The 13,054-nt window shown below is 60.3% G+C and overlaps 1 protein-coding gene across 7 annotated transcripts; it reads left to right on the forward strand.

Annotated features, from left to right (window-relative positions):
* Positions 1 to 478: 478 nt before the first annotated feature.
* Positions 479 to 12,921, forward strand: LMAN1L (lectin, mannose binding 1 like). 7 transcript variants are annotated; one of them, XM_077881891.1, is made up of 13 exons: positions 480 to 859; positions 4,194 to 4,348; positions 4,466 to 4,573; positions 4,662 to 4,720; positions 5,961 to 6,060; positions 6,452 to 6,572; positions 7,390 to 7,445; positions 8,070 to 8,202; positions 8,524 to 8,675; positions 9,788 to 9,843; positions 10,740 to 10,863; positions 11,485 to 11,612; positions 12,651 to 12,921. In XM_077881891.1, exons 1-13 carry the CDS (start codon positions 526 to 528, stop codon positions 12,784 to 12,786), a joined length of 1,662 nt encoding a protein of 553 aa, XP_077738017.1. In that variant the 5' UTR covers positions 480 to 525; the 3' UTR covers positions 12,787 to 12,921. The 7 variants fall into 7 exon arrangements, with proteins under 7 accessions (XP_077738021.1, XP_077738018.1, XP_077738019.1 ...); XM_077881890.1 differs by having other exon boundaries at positions 481 to 859; positions 4,665 to 4,720; positions 9,776 to 9,843; XM_077881889.1 differs by having other exon boundaries at positions 482 to 859; positions 9,776 to 9,843.
* The last annotated feature ends 133 nt before the right edge of the window (positions 12,922 to 13,054 follow it).

The raw sequence follows: 13,054 nt of genomic DNA on the forward strand, positions 1-13,054 counted from the left end.
GAGAGAGAGAGAGGCAGAGACACAGGCAGAGGGAGAAGCAGGCTCCATGCAGGGAGCCCGACGTGGGACTCGATCCTGGGTCTCCAGGATCAGGCCCTGAGCCCAAGGCAGATGCTCAACGGCTGAGCCCCCCAGGCACCCCAAGACAACACTTTTTTAAAAAATAATGTGACCACAGTACCATTATTACTCTTAAAATCTTTAACAGCAATTCCTTATTTAAATCAAGTATTCATTGTTCAGATTTCCCCCGATAGTCTCGTTTCCCCCCAGTGGGTTAGTTAAAACGAGGCTCCAGACAAGGCCACCCGTGGCGTTCATTTGCTGTTGAGACCCCCTTTCTCTGCAGGTAACTTCTGTGTTGAGGAAACAGGCGCTCGGAGGCCTGAGTGTGCGGGGACGCGGGAGGAGCGCCTGGGACAGAGAAGGCGGGACGGGGGTGGCCCGGGACATTGATCTGCGGGCAGGAGGCGGGGCGGGGCCCATCCTGAGCCAGGGGAGAGGCCGCCTGAGGGACGGCGGGTGATGGCCCCCGAGGTGCGCGAGAGGTCGGGGTCAGGCTGGCGAGGAGGTCGCCCCGGGGAACCGGCCTCTGTGGGGACAGGGAGAGGACGGCGACAGCAGCTCCTCCCCGCCCGGCAGCCCTGGCGCCCGCCCTGGCCTCCCCCTGTGGCTGCAATGCTGGTGGCCAGTGGGGAGCCCCTGCTCCGCCTCGCCCTCGCCCTCCTCCTGCTCCTGGGCGCCCCCGGCCCTGAGGGGGCCAGTTCTCTTCAGAGGAGGTTTGAGTATAAGCTCAGCTTCAAAGGACCAAGGCTGGCGGCGCCCGGGGCTGCAATACCCTTCTGGAGTCATCACGGAGGTGAGCGGGCCGGAGGGGGGGACGGGCGGGGATCGGCCGAGGGGAGCAATGAGGGGGGGTGGATCAGCCGCGTGGGGGGGGGGGCTGGCCAGCTCCAGGCAGCTGTGACTCGGTGCTGGCGGGCCCAGGGCCCAGGGCCCCTGTCACCCACCTCCTCCTCCGCCCACCACGGCCCACCCCGCCCCCGGCCTCAGTTTCTCTCCCTGCCTTCCTCTGTCTCCGCCTAGGGCTTCTCTCTCTCCCTCTGCCTCTCCTGGACCCTCCTCTTCCTCTGCTTCTCCCGCCTGTAAGTACACACGCTCGCCCGCCTGCTGAGGCCCAGACCCACCGCCCAAGGCAGCTTGGGCCGCGCCAGCCTCCCCGCTCCCTGCTCCCCGACGGGCCGGGCTGTCCGGGAGAACTGGGGGCTGCCTGGCAGCTGGAGCAGCAGCTCTGCCCTGTGTGTGCTGGGGGCGGGGGGCACGAACGAGCACAGTAGCTTCGGGAACTGCCCAACCAGGCCTCCGGAGTCTCCTTTCTACTTGCTCTTGTTGAAGACGGAACTTTCTCCCCACTGTGGGGCTCAGTCCCACAACCCTGAGGTCATGACCCGAGCTGAAATCAGGGGTCAGATGCTCAACCCAGACAGGCACCCGAGGAAAGGCTCCCCGAGGACTGACGAAAACCCACGCAGTACAGACGAGCTTAGGTTAGAAATGAACGAGAGGATCAAGACTAGGGGGTAAGGCTGAGGCAGGAGGTGAGTCTAGGAACACGGCTTGTCACCAGCGCGTGCTGCGTGGCCTGCCCCCCTACTTGGCCATGGAGCTGGCTCAGAGCCCCCTAACAGGCAGGGCAAAGAGAGAAAGCAGATCCATCACGTATTTCTGTGTGTGTGAGGTGGAAGCTCTGAGCGGCGCGTGATTCCTGACTGAGGCCAGAACAGGTGTCCCTTTACCATGACAGGCCCCGTCAATCTTCCCTCACGGAGGCACCGGAGGTAAACAAAGGAAGGGGCCGGTTCTCGCGGCACCAAGCCAGGCCCTGCCTCAGGCCCGAGCGCAGCGCCCCCTGCCCCTGGGCCCCATCAGGCCCGGAGTGGCTCAGACCCATAGAGGGGCAGAGGCTTTGCCGAGGTCACACAGCCAGATGCGGCCTGTCCCTTCATTCGTTCACTCACCTGCCACCACCACTGCCCCTCTGTGCCGAGCCCAGAGACGCAGGGCCGAGTCGGACTCGGGGAGCCGGCAGTTTGGGGTGAGGTCTCACGCACAACCCACCTAAGGCTGACTGCACACGTGTAGTATTCAGTGGACAATCCTTGCCTCCTACAAGCCACTTCAGAGGCAGTGGTGGCTTCTAAGGGCCCCCAGGATCTGGCCTTGCAGCCTCTGAGCCTCCCCACCCCCAGCCCTGGCCTTGCTGAGCAAACAGCCGGGATTAGTAGCCTCCGGAAAGTCCTGGCAAGGCCTGGGCCTTGGGCCAGGTTCCAGGCTGGCAGGCCAGAGGGGTGGGGAGCCAGCTGGGTGAGGCCTCTGATCACCCTCCCCCCGATTCCTGCCGAGCCTGCCTCAGTTTCTCTCCCCTTTCCCTCCTCCTCCCAGATAGGCCTCCCCCTAGCCACAGCCACTGAGAATTCACACACACACACACACACACACACACACACACACTCACTCCATCCCCCACCCTTTCCTCACCACCTGCCTTGCCAGCCAGGTCCCACTTTGGCTTTCAAATGCTTTCCTCACCTTGGAATGCCCCCAGGCGCCCCCACCAGGAAGCCCCCGGGCCTCGTTTGGCCACACGGGGCATCTCTCCGTCTCTCCGTGCTTCCGCAGTCTGGATCCTGAACCCCAACGTGGTTGTTCTCACAAAGCACTCTGCTGTGTCCCGGGGCCCCCCGCGCATCCTTTTCCTCCGTGGGTCCTGTTTCCTCCCCTGACACTCAGAGAGGCACAAATCTGTCTTGTGGGGCAAAAGGCTGATGCTTGAACGGTTGACACTTGAACAGCTCAGGGGTTAGGGACGCCAGCCCCACACGCGTGGAAAATCAGGATGTCACTTGTGATGCCCCCAAGACTTAACTGTTAATAGCTTGACCCCAAGCCTTACCAATATGCACAGAGGCAAGTAACACGTTTTGTACGTTGTACGTATTATATATCGTATTCTTACAATAAGGTAAGCCAGAGAGAAGGAAGTGTTAAGAAAATCGTAAGGAAGAGGGCGCCTGGGAGGCTCAGTCCGTTAAGCCTCCGACTCTTGGTTTTGGCTCAGGTCGTGGTCTCAGGGTCGTGAGCCTAGGCTCCAGGCTCAGTGCGGAGTCTGCTGGAGAGTCTTTCTCCAACCCCTCCTTCCTCGCTGCTCCTCCCCCTGCTCACACTCATTCTCGTTCCTTAAAATAAATAAATTCTTTAAAAATATTTTATTTAGGGCAGCCCAGGTGGCTCAGCGGTTTAGCGCCGCCTGCAGCCCGGGGCCTGATCCTGGAGACCCGGGATCGAGTCCTGCATCAGGCTCCCTGCATGGAGCCTGCTTCTCCCTCTGCCTGTGTCTCTCATGAATAAGTAAATAAAATCTAAGAAAAAAAAGAAAAAATGTTTTATTTATTTATTCATGAGAGACACACAGAGGCAGAGACACAGGCAGAGGGAGAAGCAGGCTCCATGCAGGGAACCCGATGCAGGACTCGATCCCAGGACCCCGGGGTCACGCCCTGAGCCAAAGGCAGACGCTCAACCGCTGAGCCACCCAGGTGCCCCTAAAATAAATAACTTTTAAGAAAAAAGAGAATCATCAGGAAACCGCATTTACAGTATCATATGGCATTTATGAAAACAATCACGCGCATATAAATGGACCCACGCAGCCCAAAGCCGTGTTGTTGGAGGGTCAGCCATACTTTGGAATCGGATGAGCTGAGTTCCAATCCACTTAGTTCCTTAGCTTGTCTGAGCCTCGTGTGTAAAATGGGGTCTCTTATTTATTTTTATTTTTATTTTTATTTTTATTTTTATTTTTATTTTTATTTTTTTAAATGGGGTCTTTTAAAAGCAGGCCGCACAAACTTGTGGTGAGGCTTCCTTGAGAAAGCAGGTGAAGCGCCCCCCGGGGGTCTGACATCTGTTGCCCCCACCCGGCGAGGCGCCCCAGCTGTGGGGGGCTCCAGCTCTGTGCTGGGCTCCAGCACCCACGTCTCCGGTGGGTTCCCACATGCGACAGCTGGCCTGTTATTTACTGGCAGGCCCTGATGTCACCTCCTTGCTCCCCCAGAGCGCGGCCCAGGCCAGACAGAGAATGACGGAGGGCAGGGGATGGGGGGCCCCTGGCTCTGAGCTGTCCCGGTCCGCAGGTGCTGTATTGGGTCCGGAAGAAGTGCGCCTGGCCCCGTCCACGCAGAGCCTCAGTGGTGCCGTGTGGAGCAGGGCTCCCGTCCTCTTCTCGGCCTGGGAGGTGGAGGTGCAGATGAGGGTGACGGGGCCGGGGCACCTGGGAGCCCAGGGCATGGTGAGTGGCCCCAGTCGAGGCCCGGCGGGAGCACGGGGGGTGAGCCGGGGAGGCAGGTGGCGATCTCGAGGCTCTGGTGTCCCGAGGTCCCCGGGCTGAGCAGCTGGGGCCCCGCAGGCCGTGTGGTACACCCGGGACAAGGGCCAGGTGGGCTTGGCCCCGGGAGGGCCGACCTCGTGGGACGGCATCGGGATCCTCTTCGACTCCTCGGCCGAGGACACCCAGGTGAGTGGTGATCTCCGGGCCGCCCTCCCGTCCACACCGTCGCACTCCAGCCCGCACCCACGGCTCAGGCCGCTTGTCCCCCCCGCAGCAGAGCCCCGTCATCCGCGTGCTGGCCAGTGATGGGCACACTCGCCTCGAGTCGCACGGGTAAGCGCCTGTTGGGACTGACCCCAGCCCGCTCCCGGGGCCTCCGCGGTACCCTCACTGCCTACCTGAGCCCCGGCCTGGGTCCTGAGGCGCCCCCCCAACACTGCCCGGCTGTGCCCTCCTCGCTGGCCTCTTATCTGAGCTGCTGCCCTGGAACTCCTGTCTCCTTGGTCCCCGCGGGGCCTCCTCCAGGGCAGGGACCCGAGTTTGTTCGGGCTTCCCAGGAACGGCCCCACTGAGTCCTCAATGCCTAGCGCCCCCACCCTGGTGGGGGGTGTCAAAGGACACAAGGGGGAGCATGTGCCGAGTGTGGTCACTCACAACACCGCCTCTGAGCAGCAGCACCCTGGCGGCGAGGGAGTCTTAGTCCCCAATCACAGGCTGGCCGGGGAGGCCCAGAGAGGTGGAGCGACTTGCCCAAGGTCACACGGCTGTGCGCAGGGCCGAGATTGGAGGCCATGTGGCCTGTGCCCTGCCCTGCGCCACCCCTCCTTCCAGCTGACGTGGCTTCCCGTCCCACCGGGAGCAGGGCCAGCCCGTCAGTGTCGCTCAGCAAATACCCCTCAGCTCATAACAATTAGAGTAATTGCTCATGTTTATGGAGCAGAGACTACCTGTGCGCCTGGCGCCGGGCCGAGCGCTTTACATTCACGGTCTTAGTTAAACCCTCATAACAATGTTATGAGGTAGTTCCAATTATTATCCTCATTTGGAAGGTGAGGAAATTCAGGTTTGGGAGGGCTGGTCACACGGCCAAGGTGACGCAGGCTGCCCCCGGAGCTGACCTCCCTCCCCGCCCTGCGCCCGGCTGGGGAGCACCTGCTGTGCGCCTCCGCCCCACGGAGCCTCGGCCCCCTCGGGCCCCCAGAACTTGTCTGTGCCACTGTCCCGACTCAGTCCTGCTGAGTCAGGCCGGGAGAAAGGAGAGGGAGGAGAAGCCTTACCCGCAGGCGCAGGCGGATGTGGAGGTCAAGGGAGGGCCCGGGGACCTGAGGGCAGGACCCACGCCCGTCAGGCTCTGTCCCCCAGGGACGGGGCACAGGGAGGCCTTGGCCTTTTCTGTAAACTCCAACTCCCAGCTCCGCCAGGCGAGGCCTGCTTTCCTGCGCCTCTCCTCCTGCTAGAGAAGCAGACTCGGCTAGGCCACGGGGACCTGTCCCGTCCCGGGTCCCCAGGACGCCTGCGCAGAACAGCCCCCGGGACCACCCCCGCGACCAGACCTTGGGTCCTGCGCCCACAGGGACGGAGCCGGCGGCGAGCTGGGCTCCTGCCGCTGGGACTTCCGCAACCTGCCACGACCCTTCACGGCACGGATCACGTACTGGGGGCACAGGCTGCGTGTGAGTGGCCCCTCCTGCTTCTGCAGCTTCTCTGGGTGGGGGCTGGAGGGCTGGAGGGCCCAGAGCTACAGAGCTGCTGTGCGAGCCCCATGACCCCAACAGAGTCGTGCCCGTGCCGCTGCACGGGGTTCCTGGCACATGCGGGCTCCTCCTCCCTGCACACACTGCTAACTCCCAGAGCACATACTTACGTGGGCTGGAGTGAGACCAGGTGAGCGTGTGTCCCCCCACCCCCGTGCCATTCTGATGCCAAGCCCGGCAGCCACCTGCAAGCTCTACTTTAGAACCAGGGGAGCTGGTGAATCAGAGATGGGGACAGTGCCCCACAACTGGGGTCAGGGGAGAGGAGAGGGTTCTATCTGCAAGGGGCTCACTCCTCTGTACCCCTCAGGTGTCCCTGAGCAGTGGCCTCACTCCCAGTGACCTAGATGAGGTTTGCGTTGACACCGGGCCCCTGCTTTTGGCTCCTGGAGGTTTCTTTGGGGTCTCGGCAGCCACCAGCACCCTGGCAGGTGAGGGCCTTCTGGGCAAGTGAGGGCAGAGAGTGGTACCTAATGACTCATCCTGCGCACACCTTCTAAACGGCTCTGGCCGTGTGGCTAGCCACTTCCTCTCTATGTGGCCTGGGAAGTCATGCACAAGCCGTCTCTGGGCCTCTGCTGCCACCGGGGGAGGTCACGTCTGCCTTGCAGGGCTGCTGAGTCTCGAATAGGATAAGCACCAGAAGCCTTTATTCCGGTGATGGCCTCATACGTGCCCCCAGCTGGGGACTGTGGGGCAAGCAGAAGAGGGCAGCCACGAGGGACATTTAGGGAACCAGAGCAAAAGGATGTAATGTCATGGAGAGTCCACAGAGAGACCCACAGCTGGAAAGCAGAATAGAACCCGAGAGTGGGAGTTCTTGAAGGCCAGGACTTTGGTCTTTAGGCTCTAGGCCCTAGGGAGCCATGGAAGGTTTCTGAGGAGGAGAGTGAAATGATCAGAGCCCTGCTGAGGGGGTGGCCGCTGCGTGCTTGCTTCTGCCAGTAGAGGCCACGCTCTGGGGCCTGAGGGTGTCAGTCTGCTGCCCTGGCTCTCACCCAGGACTGTCCAGTTTACCCACTCACTGTGGGGCGCCCACCTTTGGCTCTGTGTGTGGGTCCACCCTCACTGTCCACCCCCCTGCTTGTCTGCCCCCACACGTTTCCTATGAAGTGAGCAAGACGAAGGATAGAGCTGCCCAGATCTCCTGCCTGCCCAGAATGTAATGGGGCCTGGGGGTGAGGGCTGAGCACACAGGCCACTGGGCCGAGGGGGGCGTCTTACCTTCCCTTCTCTCCCCCCTTCCAGATGACCATGACATCCTGTCCTTCCTGACCTTCAGTCTGAGTGAGCCGGGTCCTAAGGTGATGCCAGCCCTGGGCCGGCACTTCAGGGGAGAGCTAGGGGAGAGACAGCCCGGGGACCCCTCCCTGTCGCAGAAGCTTCTGCTCATGTCACGGTGTTCCCTTCATTCCAGCCTTTATCTCTACTGAGAGCTGTCTGTGTCTCTGAGCTCTGCAGCTCTGCCCAGGCCAGGCTTTATTCCGGGCCGTGCTGGGGGCCAGAAGTGACCTGGCGCCAGGCCCTGTCCTGGAGCATCTCCCAAGCTGGCTGGGGACTGTGGGAACATGAAAGAGGGGTCCTGACCAGCTAAGGGGAGCAGGGAAGGCCACCTGGAAGACAGGAGCTTGAAGAGCAGAGAGAGGTGGCTGAGTGGGGAGCCGCCTGGACAAAGGTCCGAGTCCCGAGAGAGCTGCTGGGGTGTCAGGCGGCAGCAGGAGGGAAGGGGTGGGGATGGGGCAGCCACAGAGCCGGGCTGCAATTGTAGGGCCTTGTGGCCCAGTGAGGGAGACCCAGCTGGGGCGCTTCTTCCCTGGCTGGGATGGATGTTTGGTCCACCAGGATGGGGGCTGGGGCCCTGGGGGAAAGCTCCCCTCACCGCAGGCCTCCCACGGGTTTCAGGCCTGACTTCTGTCTTCTTTGTCCAGCCTCCCCGCCAGCCCCTTCTGGAGATGGAGGAGCGCCGGCTGGCAAGGCAGCTGGAAGGGCTTCGGGCGAGGCTGGCCCTTGGCACCAGGGAGGACGCGATGCCAAAGCTGAGCTCCAAAGTCCAGGAAGAGGGTAGGGACCCAGGGAGCAGGCAGGTGGGGCAGGGGCCCATTGGAGCATCACAGGACCCTCTTCCCTTCAAACCAGGAGTCCTTTAAGTAGTGGGGAGAGGAGGGCCTGAGGAGGCCCCATCTAGCAGACCCCGGGTCCTGGGACTCGGTCCTATTCCCACCCCACGGGTGGGGTTCCTCCACGGGTTCACATCTTTTCAGGGGAGAGTCTTGGAGGCAGAAGCCTGACTTTCTGCCCACCCTCTCCAAGAAGCCCCCCAAAGATAGGACCTCCTACCGCGGTGCCGCCGGCTGCCTGTCCCAGCTCTGCCCCATTCTCCAGGGGAGCGACGCTTTGGCCTGGAGGAGACGCTGGGCAGACATCGCCAGATCCTGCAGGCCCTCCAGGGTCTATCCAAACGGTTGGCCCAGGCTGAGAGGCAATGGAAGATGCAGCTGGGGTCCCTGGGCCATGCCAGGCCTGTCGGAGCCTGGGTGAGTGGCCCCCTTGGGCACCCAAGGCCCTGCCTGCAGGCCTGGAAGAGTGAGCTCCCTCAGGCACTGGGCCCCTGGCACCGGGGGGCTCCCTCTGTCCAGGAGGAGGAGCAACCACTGTACTTGGGAACTAGTCTCCCCCAAGGCCTGGGGGGAAAGGAGAGGGGGGTGCAGTGCCGCAGGTGGCAGGATGGGCTGGATCTGCGAGGCCGGGGAGCATGCAGGGGGCTAGCCCTGTGTGAGCAGGTGCCCCCGGATCCACGTGGCTGGGGCTGGGAGAGGCGCTGCCGGGTACCCGGGGCCCTGGACAAGTGCCAGAAAGAGACCGGGTGCTAATTTGCATGTAGCTCCACATGTGACTTGGGTCACGTACGGATGGCTGGCTTAGTGCTCAGATGCACCCGAAGCCTCGCTTCATCGCCACTGCCCTCCTGGCTTCTCCTCGGAACAGTCATGCCCCGTGGCACGCCCAGCCTGGGCCAGAGAGCTGGATGCTCGATGCCAGGCGGGGAGGCCAGGGGCTCCTGCGAGCTTTGCTGGGCTCTGACAGCTCGGGGCTCTCATCTGTGTCCTCGGGCCAGAGCGGCTGAGGCTGGGCTGCTGGAGCGGCGGGGTGGCGACGGGGCCACACTCCAAGGCCAGGCCGCTCTCTGACCCTACTTCCAGGCCCAGAACTCCTCCTGCCAGGTTCTACCCACCCCGGAGAGGGGCGGTCACTTCTCCAGGCCTCTCAGCGAGACAGAGGCGCAGGCACTGAGGGCTGTTGGGCACTGGCCCCATCTTGGACTGGGCCCCGAGTGGGAGTAGGTAGGAGAGGACTCGACTGGGCCTTTGCTGCCTCCAGGGGCAGAACCACTTCTGCAGAGGGCAGAGAGCCTATGACCCTCAGGGATAAGCGGTTTGAGAGGAGGGAAGCCCAGAAGCCCAGCTGGACGGGGGATAAACTCAGTATGTCAGATAATGTCCAAAGTGAGCAGGGGCCAGGAAAGCTGGTAAGGCCTTCCAGAAGGAAGAGGGCTTCAGTGTCCCTGGGGAAGAGGGATTCTGAGGAGAGAGGGGCTGAGCCCTGGGCCCCAGAGAACAGGGTGGCACTCCTGCAGGACTCTGCCAAGGTCTGCGCCCTGCTCCACAGACAGAGGACTCTGCTCCAGGACCTGCAAGAGATAAGGTAAGGGCATCTGCGAGGAGGGGCAGAGAAGTCCCGCTCCACCCACGTGCTCAGCCTCCAGTTCCTCCACGGGTTCCCTAGTCCTCTCCTCACTTCCTGAGCACCCAGCACAAAGTCTGGTGCACAGGGAGGGGCTGGGGCACCGTTAGGTTTGTTGAGTTGACTTGAACTTAATTGACTCAAGTTTAAAGTCTTGAAATTCCTAGTTTAAAAGTAATTCTCAAAAAAATAAAAAATAAAAAATAAATAAAAGTAATTCTCCCTGGGAGGGGCCCTCATGAGAGCCCCTATCAGACACCCCACCTCCCCAGGGAGGGTTGAATCTGAGCCCTCCTTCAGTGACAGCGCCTGGAAGGAGGCCGTGCTTTGATGACATGCTTGGAGCAACCACAACCAAGATCAGGCCCAGCAGGAGGGGGCAGTCCCTGTGTTCTTTGTGCCTCCACCAGCCCCCCAACATCCCACTTTGGGCCAAGCCTCAGGGGCTCCCCAGAGAGCTCTGTGGACAGGGAGGTCACCTTGATGCCCGGAGGAGGAAAGCTTCAGGCTGGATGTTGGATTCTGGGTCCCTTACTCACATCTAGACTCTTGAGGGTGGGAGGATGGGAAAGGGGAGAGGAACTAAGTCCCCTGGGGGCTGGGGATGGAAAGCAGAGCCCAGGGAGCCTAGAGAGAGGCAACTTTACGGAGAACTTTCTCGGAGCTAGAACTGTCTGAGGACACAGGAATGTTTGGGGGAAGAACACCAGCCCCTGAGAAGGGGCCCTATAGATGGTGCCTGTTCCCCACCAGGTGCTGCAATCAGGGATTAGGGAGGAATCAGGCAGGAAGGGTTAGGAGGTTTGGGTACAACCAGAAGGGATAATGAGTCACCTCCCTTGGTCCCGCCTCCCCAGGGATGCAGCTGCCCGCGTGGCCTCAAGAGCCCAGCTCTTCTATCTGCCCGTGGGCACCAAGCATCATTTCTTAGAGCTGGCCCAGATCCTGAGCCTCCTGCAGAAGGACGTTCAAGGCCCACTGGTGAGGGGGAAGGTAGGGATACCATGAGGCCCCAGCCCTTGTGGCCCAGCCCCTGTGCATCCCCAGGTCCTCCTGCCTTTGTGCTCCCGTCCTAGGACTGCTGGCAAGCACATCTGTGTTGGGGTCTGTCTGTGTCTGTGATGGAGATCTTACCTTCTCTCTGCCCTCTCTGCTCTCTGGAGGGTTCCAGAGACTCTCGATGCCTGCAGAACCCTGGAGACCATTTGGTCCAACCCCCTCAGTGACCAGAAGCGAAATGGGAGTGCTCAGAGCTTGGTGGTGAAGCCCTCTCTTCCTGGTGCCCCTGCCCTGTCTTGCTTTTACATTTGCCCTCACCGTCTGTCTGTCGCTCTCTACTTCTTTCTCATCTCTAGAGCCTTTCAGAGCCCCGATGATCCCAGGCCCTAGGCCTTCCCAGCTGTTCCCACAGATGGGCCATGGGAACTTGGGTGGGGGAAGCTGCTTTGTACCCTGACCCTCTCCAAATTCTCTGGAGATGACAGCCAGGGTGTCCCATGCCTGGGAAAGGAAGTAGAGCCCACACAGATGGCCCAGATTCCAGGTCCCCTCTTTCCTTTTGGGTAAGAAGCTGATACAGGACTTTAAAATGTCCCCTTTCAGAAAGCAGCAGCCAAGCCCCCCTGCTCACCTCGCCAAGCCCCAGGGGCCTCCTCGTGCCTGCAGCCTGGCATCTTTCTGCTCTTCCTCCTCATTCAGACTCTAGGCTTCTTCTGTTACGAGTACTTCAGGTGGGTCTTCCTACGGGTAAGACATCCTACACCTACCTGGCACCTCTTAATTCTGGGTCAGAGCCACCTGACTTGAGAGGTGGGGCACTGGGGCCCAGGGGGAATGTGCCTGGCCTGACAACTGCCAAGGAGCAGCACCTGGGCCAAGACCCATTTTTCTGATAGGCTCTACTGGTCACCTGCCCAATTGCTGGCCCCATCTAAGTCCCGCCCTCACAGAAGTCACTTGCTGGTGTGAGAAACTGATGAGTAGCTGGTAGTTATGTGGTCGGTGCCATGATGGCAGAAAGCTCGGGGCTATGACAGTACAGGAATAAAGCCCTTGACCCAGCTTGGGCAGATAGAGGAATTGACCTGGAAGGGATGTTGGATACGGGTCGTCAAGGTGACTAGAAGGTTTCCAGCCTGTCAAGATAAGTAAAGGCATCAGTGCAGAGGAACAGCATGAGAAGAGCATGGAAGCATGAAAAAGAAAGCACAATATCCTGGAGAAAAAGTGACTCGCTCAGTACTGTCAAAGCAGGGTGGGACCAGTTTGTGAAGCCAAGTGAACAGGATTTAAAAGGTGGGGGGAAGTCACTAACTCTGCTTGGTGGGTGTTTGTTGAAGGAATGAAACATTTAGAGATGGAGAAGGTGCTAAGGTGCTCAGAAGTGGGACTGACAGTCCTTATTGATGGAATGTCAAGACAAGAAGAATCAGGGTGGTCTGGGGGTGGTCCTGGAGGAAAAGTGAAGTGTGCTGAGCTTTAAAAAGCAGAGAAGAGACAGCCTCCAGGTGAGAACAGCAATGGTACAAAGTGGAAATGATGACAACCTTATGCATTAGGTAGGCTTATAATGGTGGCCATAAGGCTGGAGCCACCTGGACAGAACTTGAATGCCAGGGGAAGAATGTGGTCCTGATGGGGCAGGCCAAGGGAGCCACGGAAGGTCCTAGAACAGGGGTGGAGAGATGCTAGAGAGGTGAGTTTGGAGCCTGGTCTCAAGAACCCCAAAGGCAGAAATCCAAGTAATCTTCTTTTTTCCTTGACAATAGGTGGGAGCTGGACAAGAGCCTTCAGGACTGTTTGTCCACAGGCAGCCATCAGTGTCCTGCACCACACGTCCCTGGGGCCCTGGGGGTTCTGAGGAGGGAGCCTCTCTCCCCCAGTATGCGTGCACGACTCACCTGAAAGCCCGGAAGGAGGTGGATGGTGTCTAGGGGGGAGACAACTTGGCCAGTACCCTCTCCTTCTGGGTGCCCAGCTCCTGCTCACACCTTAGCTTTGGGGGAGCTCTAATCTTATTAAAAGTGATTTATATCTCTCCATGCTTTGACATGCTCATTGACCTTCTGGCTTCACCTTACTTTCTGAAGGCTTCCACTTTCTCCAGACAGGTACCTGGACAGTGAGCTCCAAGCAGGTAAGGAGGTCAAGGAATGGCTTCATTGCCAAAAGA

The sequence above is a fragment of the Canis aureus genome, chromosome 32 (assembly GCF_053574225.1).
Source record: "Canis aureus isolate CA01 chromosome 32, VMU_Caureus_v.1.0, whole genome shotgun sequence".
Classification (NCBI taxonomy): Eukaryota; Metazoa; Chordata; class Mammalia; order Carnivora; family Canidae; genus Canis; species Canis aureus.